We start from the raw sequence: 18,013 nt of genomic DNA, 5'->3' as shown, positions 1-18,013 counted from the left end.
AACAATCCCAAAAAAAAACCCCAAAAAAAAATGAAACAATAAAAATGGTAGAAAAAGGAAGAGGATGAAGGTGTTATGATTTTTTTTTTTTTTTGGTTTGACCCGGGGATCCCAACCCCCCCGGGAATCGGCTAATCCCTGGGCCGGGGGTTTTCGGATTAAACCGGGGGGGGTGTTATGAAGGTGTTATGATTTAGATAGATGTTAACCTTACCCTACAAAAAAAAAAGAAGCAAACCCGACACTCCCCCAAACAAAAAAACTAATGGCCCCAAAACACAACCAAAAAATTTATCCTAACATTTAATTAAGTCCGGCAATAGATTAAGTCAACAACAAGGTAAATCTTCAAAGATGAAGAAGGATGCTCAATTTGGAGACTTTGTTTGTTTACAAATGAGTTCAAAGCTAAATGGCAAAAACCCCAGACATGGGTATTCATACAAGAGGATAAAAGTTTTAAAAAAAGAGAGACAAAAAGCGTTCAAAAACGCAACTCGCACAAAACGCCCGGGTCAGGCGTTTTCCTTGCCCAAGTCGGGCAAACTGTCGTGGTCGTGCGTTTTTCTTGATGGACTGCGCGGCTTTTGTAAACGATCAACACTTCCTCATCCGGGCTCCGATTGAGGCGTGTAAGGTACTACACGAAGCTCTTTTGACGATGAAGACAATGGTGGTCTTAGAAGACCATTTGGACACGATATTGATAGGTATATTGATGTTTGAAACGGACCCCAGCTCCGTGTGGTTCATTGGATGCCTTCGTTCCTTCTATTGGTTTGGCGCTTCCTGTATTCACATCAGTTCCGCACTTCTCATTAATGAAAGTAACAAAATCTTCTAAATCTCTCCCATCATCATAATCTTCATCAGCCTTGTTGTTCTTAGGGAAGAACTTCAATGTAGGAAAACTGCTAATACCATACCTGCTAGGCAGAAGATACTTCATAAGAAAACCGATGCCACATTACCATCCAAAGGGAAGTGCAGGATTCTCAGAAATCTAATGCGGACTTCTAGATACCACTGATGGCTCCAGGCCAGAATTTATAAGAAACAACTAGGTTTTTAATGAAGTAAACTACTGTGCTTTCTGCTCTTACTTTTCAGCAAGATCTTTGTGTGCATCAGCATCAAGAATAGCGATGACCACATCTTCCTCCAGATAAAATGCTGTTGCAACCTTTTCATAGATCTACACGTCCAATAGATATAGGTATCAATATCTTAATAAACTCTTCTAGAGTCATGATAGTGCAATTAACTAGGCATTACTGCACTTATAGGAGCAAGGCTCTTGCAATGACCACACCTAAAAAAGAAAAAGCATCAAATTAGATGTATAAATTGGGCATACTAATCAATTTGGAAAATATGTCACAATACGAAGCCTTCTCAAGCTGCTTTTTCAGGGTCAATCAAATAACTCAAATTGCACGGACAACCACATCTCACATCACATTACAGTGTTCAAGAGAAAGCAACTCAAGTGCACTTACCAGGGTGCATAGAACTCAACTGGAACACCCTTCTTCTCATCATGTACAACCTCATGGAAGTTAGCAGGAGTCAGAACCACAACATTTGAAGGGGTGGAAGCAATCTTGACATTGGTACCTGACAAAAGAAAAGGTTGATTATCATCACTTACCTGGGCTACAAGTAAGTTAATAAGTAGAAACACTAAAAAGAGAGCATTACATTGTCCAATTCTCATCCATGATTTCATGAATAAAGTTCTTTCACAAAAACTGAAAGATTGGCATACACATACGGTTTGTTGCTCAAAACGAGATTAGTTAGGCCACCAGAAATAAAATATGATAAACCTACACAGATAATTGTGGACGATAAATATGACATAACTAGAAATGCTTTACCTCCTTCACTGTTAACAAATTCAGCAAGGGTTTCAGCAGTCCTTGCACCTTCATACCTATTAAATGAAATTTTTGGCCATTAGATTTAGGCATGCTGTAGAAATGTTTTACCAGATACTTAATGTTCCACTTCAAGGAAAAAGACAAGAAGGAAATTTTGTTTGATAAGAGTATAACCCACTTTTTTGGTTCCAAGGAACCTTTATGGAACCATTGGATAGTGGGATACCCAGAAACCTATACTTGCTGCAAAGGCACTTATGCTCATCACAGTCGACCTACAATAGAACACATGCAGTTGTTGACATTAAGCAATTAAGACACATCTACTAAACGGACCCTCAAATGACCTTGATACTGTGATTTCCAAGATTGAAAGCATGGCATGCGAATTACTAAAGCATGAGAAATGAGTATCACATACCAAATTCAGTCCCAAACATTAACTGGAAAAAAAGATGGGCTAACCTTTCCAATCAAAACAGATTTTGCCTTCTTGAAACCTTTACAATGAGTATTATTGGTAATTTAATTATACTCCCTTTGTTCTTGATTTATTGTCTCATTTTGACTCCATGAGTTAAAAAAATGTGAAAGAAAGTAGTGAAAAAAGTTATTGAAGTTTAGATCCCACTTTTTAGCAAACTGTGGGATTCACAACCTAAAATGAAAAAAATTAAATGAAACTTTAACTTGTGACGTTATTTCAAGAACAAATGGAGTACTATTAGTTTATTTTATAATATCCTTATACTCCAATTCATTTATTACATCTTCCCGTTGGAATGTAATATTACTCCACTATTGTTTAATTACTTGTATCACCTATGAAAAAGTCAACCACAATGAGATACAAATTCGCTGCATTGATGTTATATATAAACGGGTGCACGTAAGTCTTCAATCATCGATTCTATTCATTTTGAAAATTTAAGGTTAGTTTTTCTTTCCCACTTTATTTTTCTTCACCCTAAATTTCTTTAGGTTGTAGCACTCCGATGGACGAAATTAATTTCCTTTTTCTAATCTTCACCTATATATGTGTGTGATCCCCTTACTGATTTCTTTTATTTTTTCAAGTTAGAGTATTTAATTTGTTAATCTTCACTATAAAGCTACGGCGATGTACTCCTCCATTCCGCCTTATTAGAGCGTTTCATTTTCTGCACGAGTTTGAACGAGTGCAAATATGAAACGCCTCTAATAAGCGAACAAAATAGTATTAATTACGTTATAAATTTGCTATTTAAATTCCACGCACACAAATATATTACATGTATGTATTTTGCCTTAATTTATTTATTTCTGTGTCAAGTAGTTGTGCAATATTATTATGGTTGATTTTATTAACAACAATCTTGAATATATAGAGCATGTTTACCGAAGAAGAAATAGGCAATTTCCTTGGAGTGTTGCAAGTGACACCCAATTTATAGAGATTGAATGTGGCAGCACCAATCCAAGATATGGTGACACAACAGGCAATCTTAGGGTTTTCAGTGATGGGAAAGTTAAGGTGGATTGCATTTGTCGTGCGATTGCGATAAAGGTAAATTAGAGATTTTCAAATTAGAATATTGTATGTGCGAATCCCAAACTATTTTTTATGTGTGTTGCCTGTCCTAGCTAGCTAATTGCTAACTAGGGTGTGTGCGTTAAGTATTCCGCGGAGTTTGCAAAGCACGCCGGAAAAAAAAACGCACGAGAAGTGGGATAGGCGGATATGGGTGTTTGGCAAGGATGGGACTAAAATAGGGCTATGGAGAACATGTTTGTTGAAGCATAACAAGAAATACTTTGGTGAGGGGCCCCAACTCACCCCATGCTTTCAGTTCATCGATTAAAAATTGAAAAAGGCGTAGTTTGGAAAATGTAAAAGGACCATTGCAAGATCTATTTTTGGCGCTTTTTTTAAAACCCCGAATTGGGACTTTTTCCCCGAAATAAAATCATACTCCCGTAATTAATCATATAAATTAAATATCGGGGTGTACAAAAATTTAAATTTAATTTGTGTAAAAATTTTTATCCCTAGTTTGGGGGGTTTGGTTGTTGGTGAGGGGGGGAAAACCCGGGAAAGTAAACAAAAAAAAGTCCCGGGGCTAAAAAATTTAAAGGGTTTTGTTAAGAATGGTTTTTTTTGGGTTTGTAAGGACGTGTCGTTTTGGGGCGGGGTGTTCCAATCATTTTTGATTTTATAATCAATATCTGATTTTTTTTGGTTTAAAGTGAGTATGTAAAATGTACTATTAATTCTATTAGACTCGCTCCTAATTTGTACTTTTAAAAAAAAAAGCCCCCATTATTTTGTCACTTTCCGAATAATTTATGCGAATTTATACCCACATATTTTTAAGAATGAAACTCAATAAATTACTCCCCCCCATTTTTTGAAATTATTTAGAAAAATTTTATTTTAATTTTTAATGAAAATTTTTACATTTCAATATTATGTCCAAAAAGGGCCCCTCCCAAGGCAGCTTTTACCCCATTTTACATAGGGGGGTAGTCAAAGGTGTAGAGATGGGGAATTAATTGGGGCAGTAGAGAAGAGAGAGTGTTGGGAGGAAAAAAGGAAGCAAAATTTGGAACTCCGAAAAAATGGATTGGGAATTTACCTTTGATTGGGAATTCACTAGTAATAAATTTTAATAGTACATTTTCTTAATGTATGGAGTATTTTTTTTAAAAAAGTGTGACGGAAAGTTATTATTATTTTTTTTTATATTTTATTATTATTTTTTTAAAATTTCAAAAAACAATTCTCAAAATTTTGCTTCATTTAATAATATACTTATTGTATTAATTTTTATTATAGTACCCCAATTTTAGTTTATTTGTATTATGTTATATATAAATTATTAATTTAATAATACTCCCTTTTTTTTTTTATTTAGAGTCTCAATTTGATTCCGCAAAAAGTTAAAAAATGTGAAAGAAAGGGGAAAAAATTTATTAATTTTTAGATCCCATTTTTTCAAGAAAGTGTGGGATTACCCCAAAAAATAAAAAAAAAGTGAATGAAACTTTTAAATTGTGGACATTACAAAATAGCAAATTGGGGGCCGTTATTTCAAAGAAAAAATGGAGTACTATTAGTTTTTTTTATAATATCCTTAAAATTTTATATGTTTTTATGTTCAAAAAAAAAAACTACTCATAATATCTACTTGAATATAATTTTGGGAAAAACGGGATAAAGGCTACCCTTTGGGTTTCCCATATAAAAAGGGGCGTTTTTCCCTACACTTTTTTTAAAAATTTTACCCCCCAGCCCTTTTTAAATTTCTAATTTTTTTTTTTGAAACCAAAAACGCTCTACAGTAATTAGCCATGAGGTTTTTGCAGGGCGGAAGCGCGTGTGGGGAAGTTTTGGGTAGTGGAGAGCCTTGCATCAACTCAAGTTCCGATTTCTTCATCTCGTGGGGCTTTAAAACGGAAAAGAGGCGGATCCCTTTCAAGCCACCTTTGGGAAAAATTTGTATACTTTTTATTTTTTTTTTGTAGGAAATCTGCGTTGTTCATTTTTTAAATCTTCCCAAATTTTTGTTCTTTTTTCCATCTTCCCATTGGAATGAAATTGGGGAAAAACCCAAATTTATTACATTTACAAAATATTACCCCCTCTATTGTTTAATTATTTGGGTGGTGAAATTTTGAATAACATAAAAAATTTTGGGAAATGTTTTTTAAGAACCCCCTTTTTCCTAGTGTGGTATGATTACCCCCAAGATTTTAAAATGAATTTTTTTTGGGGAAATTTTTTTAAGTTTAAATTTTTATTTATGAATAATAAATAAAGTTTAAAACCCGAAAAACTATTTGGAGAATTGTTTTAAATTTCCAAGTCAATGGGAGACAAAAATTAAATTGAGGGAAATTAATATAATCTTAAACGGGGGGAAATATTGTAAAATAAAAGGGAAAAACCCAAGTTATTCAAAATTTTGGTGATTTAGATGAGAGTGCACTTTTTTTTCTTTGGGGAACAACATAATATTCCATTGGATAATATATTAAATAAATTTAATTAATTTAACTAGATATTTATCTATTGGGTGAGCCAACATCTTTCCCTATGGGTTTTCACCCAAACAAATCTTTAAAAAAATAGTGATGTGATGTGGGAAAACCCCAGAATATACAATACAATTTTACAACCTCCCCCCAAAAACCCAAACCGCAATCATAGGCGTTTCTTTCCCCCTTTGTTTTGGTTTTCGTGGCCCTTCATAGGGGGGAAAAGGTTCTTTTCTTGTTCTTGCCCCATCCCAATTCATAGGATTTTGAACAAAAAAAATCTTGTGTTTTTTGGGGTTGGTTTCCCAAAATCTATCTCACTATTTTTTATTTTCTTTTTAAACCCCCCAAATGGATGAACAATCAAGGAAAAAGGGGATAGAATGGAAAAATTTAAGGTCAAGAAATCAATGATTAGGGGGGTTATTTAAAAAAACCAATCCTTAACGGATCGAGAGGTAACAACCGATCTACATCAAAAAAATGTTTGGGTTTTTAATTTTGATGTTTTTTTATGACTTGGGTTAATTGTAAAGAAAATTAGATTTAATCACATAGTCACCTAAATAGATCCGTAAGGAATTTTGATTTAGTTTCCCCCGTTTCAATAACCCCAACAATTTTGACTTGACATTGATTTTTTTAACATTATAACATATTTTTAAGTGATTGCTCTTTTTATAGTATAAATTCAAAATTGTTTTTAAAAAAATATGCTTTTTTTGGGGTTTATATTTAATAATTGTTTAAGTTTTTGTTCAAAAAAATGATTATAAAGGGTTTTTACTTTTGGGTATAAAACTCCAACCAATTATTTTTTTTCATTTTAATTTATTGTTAAAATGGTAAAAAAGTTAATTTCTTTAATACGATTAGGATATTAAAGAGTTCAAGAAAAAAAAATCAATCGCGGTTTCCCCTTTGGGGTTTACATTAGGGAAGGCTTTTAAAACAGAAAAAAAAACCCATTTGGGGAAAAATATAGGTATTTTATTATAGATGGAGGTTCAATTTTTATCAACAAAATTTAAAAATATTTGGGCGTTTTACGTTGATTTTTCAGCATTATATACTCCTTTAATAAAAATAAAGGGTATTTATTTTTTTTAGTTCCACAAAAATATGTGGGCCCCTTTTTTTAAAAATATATCAATTTAATAATGTGGGGCTCTTTCCAAAATTTTATTCCTCTCTCTAACTTTATCAATTTTTTTTAATTCTCTTATACCTATTACCCATATTTTTATGGGGGGAAGTGTGTATTTTTAAATGTGATTGTTTTTTTATAGGAAAAAAAATTCAAAAATTGTTTAACGGGAATACTTTTTTCCGGGTTTTTTTAGAATTATTTGTTTATTTTGTTGTTTGATTTTTAAAAGGGTTTTTTTACATTTTTTAATATAAACTTCAACTAATGATATTGTTTCCCAAAAATTTTAATTTATTACTTGACTTTTAAAAAATAAAAAAAAAAGTGACTTTTAAATATAATTTACAAAGTTAAATGAGTACAAAAAATATTAAAATTTGGGACGGATTCACGCAGGAAATGAGGAAAAATTTCATATTTAAAAATAACAAATTAATTTTTATTTTGGGAAAAATAGAGGTATGTTATTATGGATGGGAATGTTAAATTTCCCTTATCTTAAGGGTTTGTGTTTTGACATTTACTCTTTTAAAATTATAACATATTTTAAGCCTTCTTTTTTATAGTATAAATTTAATAATATTTTAATTAAAAATATGCATTTTTGGGGTTTTTTTTTTTAGACTTATTTAAAATTTATGTTTTTTATCAAAGAATATAAAGTGTTAATTTCATTTTTTTAAAATAAAACCCCCAACTAATGATATTGTTTCCATTTCGTTGATTAGTTGACAATGTTAAATGAGTACAAAAAAAAAAATTTCTTTAACCCCCGGGACAAAGTTTTGGTTTAAAAAAAAAAATCAATCAAATAAACAAGAGTTCTTGGATGGCGTATTAAAAAAGAAAAAACCCTTTAATTTGGAATAATATAAAAGTTTTCTTGGACAAAGATTGGTTTAAAAAATTTTAAAAATTTAATAAAGATTAGGACCAAGAACTTTATCTCCTTTTTATTCTTTATTTTTTTAAAAATTTGGTCTTTGATATAAAAAATGATTTTTTAATTTTTAAAAAATTTGTAATTTTTCTTTATAAGAGAGATTTCAACATTTATCTTTGGGATCTTATATAAGAATGTTTAAACGGGTCAAAATTGAACATTTCAAAAAAAAACCAAAAAAATTTTCGATTAAATACCTAACTTAATGTGGAATATTGGGAGAGAAAATGTGATTGTAAGTATTAAATGGAGAAAGAAAGAGGTTGAATTTTAATGGGACAAAGAAAAAGTGGTTGAAGTTAAAAATTTGGACACGAAAATTACTAAAAGTAGTTTGTGTCATCTTTTTTGAGACAAAAAAAAAAGAAAAGGGATTTTAAATTAGAAAAACAAAAAGAAAAGTGTGTCATCTTTTTTGGCAAGGAGAAATATTTATTTAATATGTTTATAATTATGATGACAATATTATATACTAATGAGTAAAATGACACATATATTCGAACATGAATGTTAAAAAAAATAAAAAAAATTGAAAGGGGAGATCCAGGGCCACCCCCCGATTGGGCATAGCCATGAGTGATGCACGTGCGCGTGAGGGGGGATTTTAGGTGTTCCCTTTTAATTTGTTTCGACTTTTTAAATTTTTTTAATTAGGTATTTTAGGTGTTCCCTTTTAATTTGTTTCTACATTTAATTTTATTTAGTCAAAAAAAAATTTTTAAAAAGATAAAAATAATGATGTGGGAAAAGGGGAGGAAGAATTTATAGGGGGACTATTGGGTGTATGGCGGAAGAAAATCCCGTGGGGGGGAAAAAAGGGAGATGAGTAGATTTTATGTGACCCCGACTTTTTCTATTCCTTTAAGTAAAAATCTCCAACAAACTAAATCCAATCTTTATAGATACACATACCCAGTATGGTTTCTCCCCATCTCCACCCCCTGAAAAATCTCCAACAAACTAAATCCAATCTTAAAATGATCTTAACATGACATAAACCCAAATCTTATAATATGACCTAAAACTACTTAATTATGACCTTCCGTGTTTTGTAGTTAATTATTGACCATTAGATCATCTAATCCTAGGGCCAAGATTTGAAATTGCATTTCTGGATTTAAACACATACTTGTTTTGATCATCTCCCTATATACACACATATATATATATAGGGATGTGATCAAATGCAAACTCTAAATATTGTACAAACTCCAAACTATGATCTGGACCGTTAGAAAATATCAACAGATCATGAAATAATAGCAACAAAAAATCTATCAATCACACAATCGATTCAATTTGATTCTTCCAGAATTGCAAGCGATTTCTCTGCAATCACACCACCTGTGCTATCGCTTTTTGTGCTCTCTGCAATTCACTCCACAAATTCGTTCGAATATGGGTGAATCGATTATCAACTTTGATTTGGATGATTTTCCAGAATGTGAGCTTTGTCAGATTATCAATTCTCCATCAATATTTTCTGTGTTGTTGCGATATGGATTATTTAGATTCAATGATGGATTGTTTGCCGATTTTGTCAGATTGAAGAGTAGGTTGTGATTTTGATTTTGATTGACGAGAAGTTTTTGATTGAGTATTGTTCTGTTTTTTATTCTGTTTAGTAGTTTGTACGAATTGTTGTTTTAAGTATTACATCTTGCTGTTTATGTAATTATATATTGCAGTTAGTACTATCTGAACTAATTCGGCTTATGTTTTGTTATATGGTTGCGTAGTGTTCTATTTCATAAGGCTTAATGCAGAATATTGACCTATGATTTTATGGCAGTGCTTTGTTTCTGTATTTCATATTTTGTATGCAATAATTGCTGATTTATGTATTACATGTTGTTGTTCTACTTATTATTGTATATTGCAGGTAATTGTATCTGAACTAATTCAGCTCATGTTTTCTCAGTGATCCAGTTGTATTTGTATGTGTTTCAGCATGCCCCAACGAACTCTGGCTATATGTTGGTAAGAAAGTCCTTACATTAGATGAGGGCTTTGGCTTTTATAAAGGTTAGCCGATGTTGTTCGTGGACCAGCTTGAAGTTTGGGAGAAACTGAAATTCTATCATATCCAAAGTAGGACTCAAAGAATAAAGCTGCTGACATTTTTTTTCAGTTACATGAAAAAATTTGATGGTGATAGTGCGATCATTGATTTTTTTTTCAGCTGGAATTGATGAGCTTGGGAAGAGTCTTTTGACAAGAATCCCTGAACTATCTTCAGCAGATAAGGGTAACACAGTTGAAGATTTCTATTTTATTGTAAAGCTGGCTGTGGTTGATGTACAACCACTATCAGTTGTGTCGACCAAAGGTTCGGCAAGTGATTCTAAAAGCCGTTTGGTGTCCGCGAAGGAGAAGGTTATAAAGTTGAACAACAAACCATTGCGTCGGTATAAAAAATGTGGACAATTAGGTCACCATGACTCAAGGAACTGAGGCCGACAAAAGAGAAAATAAAATTGTTAGTTCATTTTTTCATTACCAGATTGCAGTCTTATACATTGTATATTGCAATATTAGTATCACCATATTGCAGTCTTATACATTGTACGTTGCAGTATTAGTATCGTCATATTGAAGTCAATGTAACGATTGCAGACCACACTATTTGCTTCAATCTATTATTTCTAGAAGGATTAATTATTAATTTTATACTATTGTTTCCAGGTTGTCTTCCATTTCAGCAATAAGTGTAACTTCAATCCTTTTAAATTACAAATTTTTACATTATTATATTGTTGTGTTGTTCAATGAATGTTGCAGTTTTGTTTAATGAATGTTGCAGTATATGACTATATGAGTTGGAGTGCACCTAATAAAAATATTATGTATAATGTAGAGACACATTATTAACCTATATTTAATCTCAAGCATGCAAGCATTTTATAATTAACTGAAATCAAAACGACTATTGAAAAAAATTCAATCAAATTAAGTCACCCACATTGTCTACACCAAAACAAAACTACAAAACTACATGTTTCAGTACAGTTCATTCACACAACCAAGATTTCATTCATGTTCAAAAAAGCCAAGAGTTCATTCATTGTTTATGGTTTCATGTACTCCGCAACCATCTTCTCCACATCTATCGGTCCTCTCTTTTTTGCCTCCTCGAACTGATGTGAGACAATACTTAACACACAATCAAAGGCCATGGTTCATTGTTATACATCATTGTTGTACAATATTTGGCACGAGAAGCTGCAAAGACTTTCGTTCCCATATGACGCATTGTATAAAAGCCACAATCTGTTGTGTCATCTTTTGTACTCCATTTCAGCTCTAGAACATTCACTTTTGCTTTTCGGGCGATTTGTCTGTAGCTAGAACATTTACCAAAACTACAAAAAAAGAGAGTATTTCCATCATGATAACCAACGCTGCAATATTGTAAATGATGCACTGCAATCTATAATCAACAATACTGCAATATTGTAAATGATGCATTGCAATATTTGGTGATAAACAATACTGCAATATTGTAAATGATGCACTGCAATATATAATCAGCAATATTGCAATATCTAACAATCAATAATTCAATATATAATATGGAAATCTGCAAGATGTATCGCTATACCTAAACCTCATTGTACAGATTGTGTTTCAACTTCATTCATGTTATTGCTGCTTTCTTCAATCTCTTATTCATTCATATTCCATTCACTATTACTTGTTTCAACCTCATCCTCATCTGATTCAGTTCTTGTTCTCATTCTTGTCATTATAATTCTTCTATCACAACATTAAACCAAGAACATCAATCAAATATCATCCATCATACAAATAATATCCAAAAACATTCAGTGTCTACATTTTAACAACTAATCAACAACCAAATCATCCACAAATCGAGATTAATTGAGTAAAAATTGATGGCACATCAACCAAAATCGATGGTTACAGTTGCTCACTATCTAGGGTTTCCTAACCGAGCAACACCTCACAAATCGTGATTAATTATGTAAAAATCTATGGCACATCAACCAAAATTGATGGTTACAGTACATCAACCAAAATTTCAAAACATCAAATTAAAATTTCGCTGATCTAAGGTTTCCAAAACATCAACCTGAATTTTGCAAAAACCTCAGATCCAAACATTAAACAAGGCATAAATTGAATGAATAATACTTAAATTTCACAGTAACATCAAGGAAACATGAACAAAAATCAATAAACACATACATAAATTTGCATACACAAACGGAGTAACATTCTCGAAACCTATTCCGATCAACACCAAACGAAATCAATTTAACATACCTTGTGAACTAATTTCACCGTTTAGCTGTTGTAGGCGTTCGAAATTCTAGAAGTTAGCCGTAAATCACGCGATTCACGGTGTAGTTGTGGCTGAAAATTGAAGTTTCACGGTGTAGAGGCGGAGGCGGCGGGATTTAGTGGATCAGGGTTTCGATTTGTGAATATGGAGGCGGCGGAATGGGAGCAATCGCTGTATGGTAGAGAAAGAGTCGGATTTGGAGAGTGACGCTGTTTTTGGGGGATATCCCCAATTTGATTCTGTTTGGAATGACTAAAATGCCCCTGACAGCAATTTTGTATACACTAGACAGCGATCTCAATTCTGTTCGCTAAATTCAATCTTGGGCGTTGGATTTCCGGATCTAAGGGTGTATATTGGTGGTATGGTGTCACTATAACTATGGTGGCACCCTAGTGCTCCTATATATGTATATATATATATATATATATAGGGAGATGATCAAAACAAGTATGTGTTTAAATCCAGAAATGCAGCCCAAATCTTGGCCCTAGGATTAGATGATCTAATGGTCAATAATTAACCCAAAACACGAAAGGTCATAATTAAGTAGTTTTAGGTCATATTATAAGATTTGGATTTATGTCATGTTAAGATCATTTTAGGTCATGCTTTGTTAGCATGACCTAAAAATAAACTAACTATGACCTAAAAATGTCTTACGTATGACCGTGTTCTGCATTTCTGTATTTAAATCTGGTCTTCATAGATCAAAACCCTATATATATATATATATATATATATATATATATATATATATATATAGGGATGTATTCACATCCTTACACTAAATAGTTGGAAAACACAAAACTCTTCCCACTCCATTGGATTTCTAAATCTAACGCTTAGTTTTGTGCCATGTGGATTAATTAAATGATTATTTAAATTCGAAAAGGGCACAGCCGGTAGTTCTTATTTTAGGCGGTTATTATACTTCCTTGATTTTCTCCTCCAAAATTGGTAAATATATTATATAATTGGTTTTCCATAATTAAATCTTTAATCTCTTCCATGTTTACGGTTTATTCTACCGCAGATTCTAAATTCTACAACAAATTATTGTTAATAATTATTTTTTAGTTGGAAGTATAAATTACGGTAGAAGGACCCGTTTATACGTATGAAATATATTTCCACAATTATTATATAATGGTTTTCCATAATGTACGATTTTGGTTTTGTAATGTAGGAATACCTCCTGTAATGAGGTAATAGTTTTACGTGTAGTTATATTTGTGCCGGAAGTTTATACCTTCCCCCTAGGGTTTAGTAGTCCAAGGGGCTAGGTTGTAGTACAAATTCAGTGACACAACTTTGATAAAGGCCGGGAGTTAGTTCCATTCCCGTAGGGTTTTATTATCCGTAGGGCTAGAGTCTAGTTCCATATAATTCACAAATTGATTTTAATGTAAGAAAAATTGCTTTTAATGTACTTGTCAGTTTCAAAGTAAATTAGAATCGTATTACATCCCTAATGCCGGAAAGTAACACCTTTCACCTAGGGTTTAGTAGTCCAAGGGGCTCGGTTGTAGTACTAGGTTCATTGACACAACTTTCACAAAAGGGCGTGAGTTAGTCCCATTCCCGTAGGGTTAAATTATCCATAAGGCTAGGCTCTAGTTCCCGCATTTTCCGTATTTGATTCTAACAAACGAAATATTGCGTTTAATGTATTTTGGTGTTGTCAAGTAATGTATACTTTTGGTACATATATTTTTTTGGTACATATGTTTTTTTTTGAACGCTCTGATTTAATGTCTACATTATTCCATTTTTTATATACATTATTGTCTATTAGCTACTACATTATTCAACATAATGGTGACTTTATATCTGTTTTCTTTAAGAAGGAATATCAAACTATTACAGTCGCATTTGTTCACTACAAATTTAGATGTATTCATTATAGAATCAATTATGCCTCAACAATGTTTCTATTTCCCTCAATTCTGCCTCTGTAATGTATTTATTTCCCTCAAACAATGTAATTTTAATTTAAAATTAGAAATCGTTTATGTATGATTTTTTGTAGTTTTGTTACATTACTAATGGAACGAAGTTTATATTTTACCATTCCCTTATCATTTGATTAATGTACATATTTCCCTTCAAATAACGAAATATTAGGGAACACAAAAAGTGTATTGTATCTGGTTTAATATAGTAACACTATTACTCGTGAACGAAGTTTACATTAATTCTATAATAGCGTCGTGTTTAACTTAGTTCCGAAAACAAAAAGTACCAAAAGTATTACCAGTACAAGTTTTCAAAAGCGACCACATCACCAATATAAAACAACAAACCAATCTTTGGTTCCCACAAATAAAGTCTAACATTCAGGGTACTCATTTCAAATTATAATTTTGAACATACTTTTCCAGAAGCATTCACTGCGTTCACTATTTTTTGGGGCTTGAGCATCTTCCTTGGCTTCACAAACTTTGTTTGAGCATCTACGTCAGCTTCACCAACTTTGTTGCACAACTCCTCAAGTACAAGTGTTGTCCTTCTTGCTTCACCTAGGTTTTACCACATCATCGTCCTACATGACTTCAAGCATTTCTTGTCGCAGCCGGTGTGCTAATGCAATGAGCATGTCATCGTCAAAGTCATCATCAAAATCAATTGTGGTCCTCTTTGTACCTATTTAAAAACGTATACATTGATTAGTTTAAATGATACATTAATAATAAACACATTATTATATTATTAACAATATGAAACTATAATGTAACACATCAATGTGAATTAGTGTAAATATACGCAAGGCCTACTGTAACCACAGACGGCAAATAATATAACTTAACAAATGTATTACCGTAACATAGCATAGTTTAACACAATAAATAAGCTTATCAGTTTAAAATAATGTAAACATTTTCTTAAATAATGTATCAAATCCTAATGTAAGCAAATATTGTAATCTTAAGAAGCTATAATGTAACTCAACAAATGTATTAATGTAACAGAGCATACTACAACACATAATAATGTAGCACATTAGTAGATAATAATTTTAAAAATCTTCCTAAATAATGTATCTCAACCTAATGTACAAACATATATATTGATGTAGCAAATCAGTGGAATAATGTATACAGAAATCAGATATAAATGCAAGATGTAACCAAATAATGTAGCATTTAGTAGATTAATGTACAAGCACAGCTAAAAAAACAAATAATGTAAGAGGCATAGTTGAATGATGTAGACGATATAGAGACATGTCAGAAGCCATGTTAATGTCGTGGAGAAAACAAGTTAATGTACCTCTTGAATGGTACAATGTAAAAATAGATCAGGTGTATAAACCAGTTAATCTACCTCTTTAAAACAAGTTAATGTACTACTTTAAACACCGCATTGTTTATGAACAAATAGATCAAATGCAAACTGTGTAGACAAGCAGATAATGCACTATATTAGTGAAATAATGTAAACAAGATTTATTATTCAGTTCCTTCTTCTTATGTATTATACATGAATAATGTAAGCCGAAGAGTTAGATGATGTAGCAGTTGTGGAGATATGTTGTTGGAAACCATTGACGGTAAACACAATGAACATTACGGGCTGGAAAAACTAGTGATTCAAACATATACAACCAAATAATCAACTATATATCGAAAAACAAAAAAAAAATGAAACTCAGAAAAAAAATTCAAATATTTACTAAAAAACACTGAAATCACAGATTCAAATATCCCAAACAACATAAACTTCCATCACCACGGAAACCCTACGTTTGTGGTTGATTTCGCGAATTAATAACCGAAACTCTGCTCAATCGACTAACCTTGTTCGCGTTCGTCTTCAAATGGGCAAAACAGTAAACCGTATGATTCAATCGACACACCAACTCGACCACATACACTTCGCGGCTTCGATTTGTAGCAACTCTTTCGGCGGCGTCTTCAATCGTTGAAGATTAGGGCTTTTGACGAGATTTGGGTGGAAGAATGGGGATGGAAGGGTTTTTTATGAGAGAGAATTTGGGGAGACACAATTGTGATTTGATGGGAGAGAGAGGGATACAAATCGACAGTTTTAATTAAATGGCGGAAATTATGGACATGCAGTTTAAAACCGATGCTTGAGTTTGTGTCTTTCCCATTTTACCCATGTAATGTAGCAAAAATATGTATTAATGTAGGACGGATGTTTTAAATCATAACCATCAAAATCATTAATCCAAGGGCTGATATTAGTGTTAAGTTTAAGACTAAGAGGGTGTAAGGACCTTAATGCACCCATATATATATATATATATATACATATACATATATATATATATATATCCTTCCATGATACTGATCGGTTTTCTGCCTACAATTATTCTATATCTCCACATTCTTCAAAATCCAAGATAAATAAAAATAAAAAGTCTGAGAGAGGGGTTCCAGAGGAGAAAGCCGTGAGTTTCATTCCTCCTGCAATTGCAATATCTTTCTCCCTTACATAAAGGTATATTTCTCCCAATTACATATGAAATTCTTGCTGCATATTTTCATGAATCATGGTAGCACACTCACAGTAGGCCACGAGAATTTAGTTCATCCTTGCAACTTCTTGAATAATTCCTTGAATAATCTGTAACCGCTCCCAAGATATAATCTTTGGCCATTTTGTTTGAAACTATTTTCAACATGAACCTGCCCGAACAAATCGAATTTTAATAATGATAGTTATAAGAATTAAAAGGGAAACGAGGGAGGCGGACTTACCTGTCGCCGAAGGAGAAAAGGGACGGAGAATGAGTGGCTGCTCCAATTTTTGGGACATGGAGAGAGAGAGAAGACGATATCGATTACTGAGTTGAGATTTAGATGAATAGAGATGGGTGTTTCCTTAATTTTTGTGAAGAGAATGTCGAGAGGGAGAGAGTTGATGGTAGGAATTGGTGAGGAAGACGCGTTGGTGACGGCTGGGAGTATGCAGTACCTATTCTTTTTTTTCTTTTTGTATACACGTGTTGGGAAGGGAGTATGGACGTGTAGTATTGTGGGAGCATAGATACTAAGGAAATGTGTTGGTTAGGGGAGTATATACGTGTAGTGATGTGGGAGTATCAAGTATTTGGGCTTTGGAAATGTGCATATTGCCTTCTTCCAGTGACAACCGAGAGATTAACTATGTGGATAACTTAATTGATGAACCTGTTTTTATTATATGAGAACGAAGAATATTTTGAGCACACACTTAGAAGGCATGCATTGGTAAATTTAGTTTTTTGCAAAGTCTAATTTTAGCGTATCATATTATTTCAAAAGGTGAACTTTGCAAGTTGGTTGTGGTTGGAGCAGAAAGTGATTGAGGAGCTAAGTGAAGGAGGTGGGCTTTCTTTTTTTTTAAATAAAAAGAGCAATGCCCTAAGTATATTTTTACGTGAAAATGAATATTTGTCAAATGCCGAGTGTTTTGTTTTATCTATGGAACCTATCTGCTTTGTGGCTTTTGCTATCTATGGATAATCGAATTCGGGTCTGACTAGGGAGTGAGTCCCTACTCAGGCTAGATGTACACCATGATAGGGGATCGTGAAATGCCGTCTTTTGGGTCGCTAGGTCTAGTGACTTGGAATGTGGCCACATTCCTTGTCATCAATGGATCAGATATGGTAGACATCTGTGGGAAAATGACTGATCAGTCGAATTTTACAATGAAAATGATTTTGGTGTCTCGGGCATTTTTAAAGTTAGAACCCCGAGGAC

At 32.7% G+C, this 18,013-nt stretch overlaps 1 protein-coding gene and 1 long non-coding RNA gene across 2 annotated transcripts; both read right to left on the bottom strand.

Moving 5' to 3' along the window:
- Window positions 1-679: 679 nt before the first annotated feature.
- Window positions 680-3,704, bottom strand: LOC125199783 (protein disulfide-isomerase like 2-1-like). The gene is made up of 6 exons (XM_048097681.1): window positions 3,700-3,704; window positions 1,881-1,936; window positions 1,500-1,617; window positions 1,276-1,312; window positions 1,104-1,195; window positions 680-926 (listed from the first exon to the last, which is right to left on the bottom strand). Exons 1-6 carry the CDS (start codon window positions 3,702-3,704, stop codon window positions 680-682), a joined length of 555 nt encoding a protein of 184 aa, XP_047953638.1.
- Window positions 3,705-14,563: 10,859 nt separating this feature from the next.
- LOC125199778 lies at window positions 14,564-17,300 on the bottom strand. Its single transcript, XR_007172630.1, has 3 exons — window positions 17,027-17,300; window positions 16,099-16,954; window positions 14,564-14,945 (listed from the first exon to the last, which is right to left on the bottom strand). It is a non-coding gene; the product is annotated as an uncharacterized LOC125199778 (long non-coding RNA).
- Between the last annotated feature and the right edge of the window lie 713 nt (window positions 17,301-18,013).

Source organism: Salvia hispanica, unplaced genomic scaffold (genome assembly GCF_023119035.1).
Source record: "Salvia hispanica cultivar TCC Black 2014 unplaced genomic scaffold, UniMelb_Shisp_WGS_1.0 HiC_scaffold_671, whole genome shotgun sequence".
Lineage (NCBI taxonomy): Eukaryota > Viridiplantae > Streptophyta > Magnoliopsida > Lamiales > Lamiaceae > Salvia > Salvia hispanica.
The sequence above is the reverse complement of the archived record's forward strand: the minus strand, read 5'-3'. Positions and strand labels throughout refer to the sequence as shown.

Coding starts and splice junctions, on each gene's coding strand:
- LOC125199783 (XM_048097681.1), bottom strand. Junction 1,618..1,880: donor ATTTGTTAACAGTGAAGGAG/GTAAAGCATTTC, acceptor TTCTTTTGTCAG/GTACCAATGTCAAGATTGCT. Junction 1,313..1,499: donor GTTGAGTTCTATGCACCCTG/GTAAGTGCACTT, acceptor TTTCTTTTTTAG/GTGTGGTCATTGCAAGAGCC.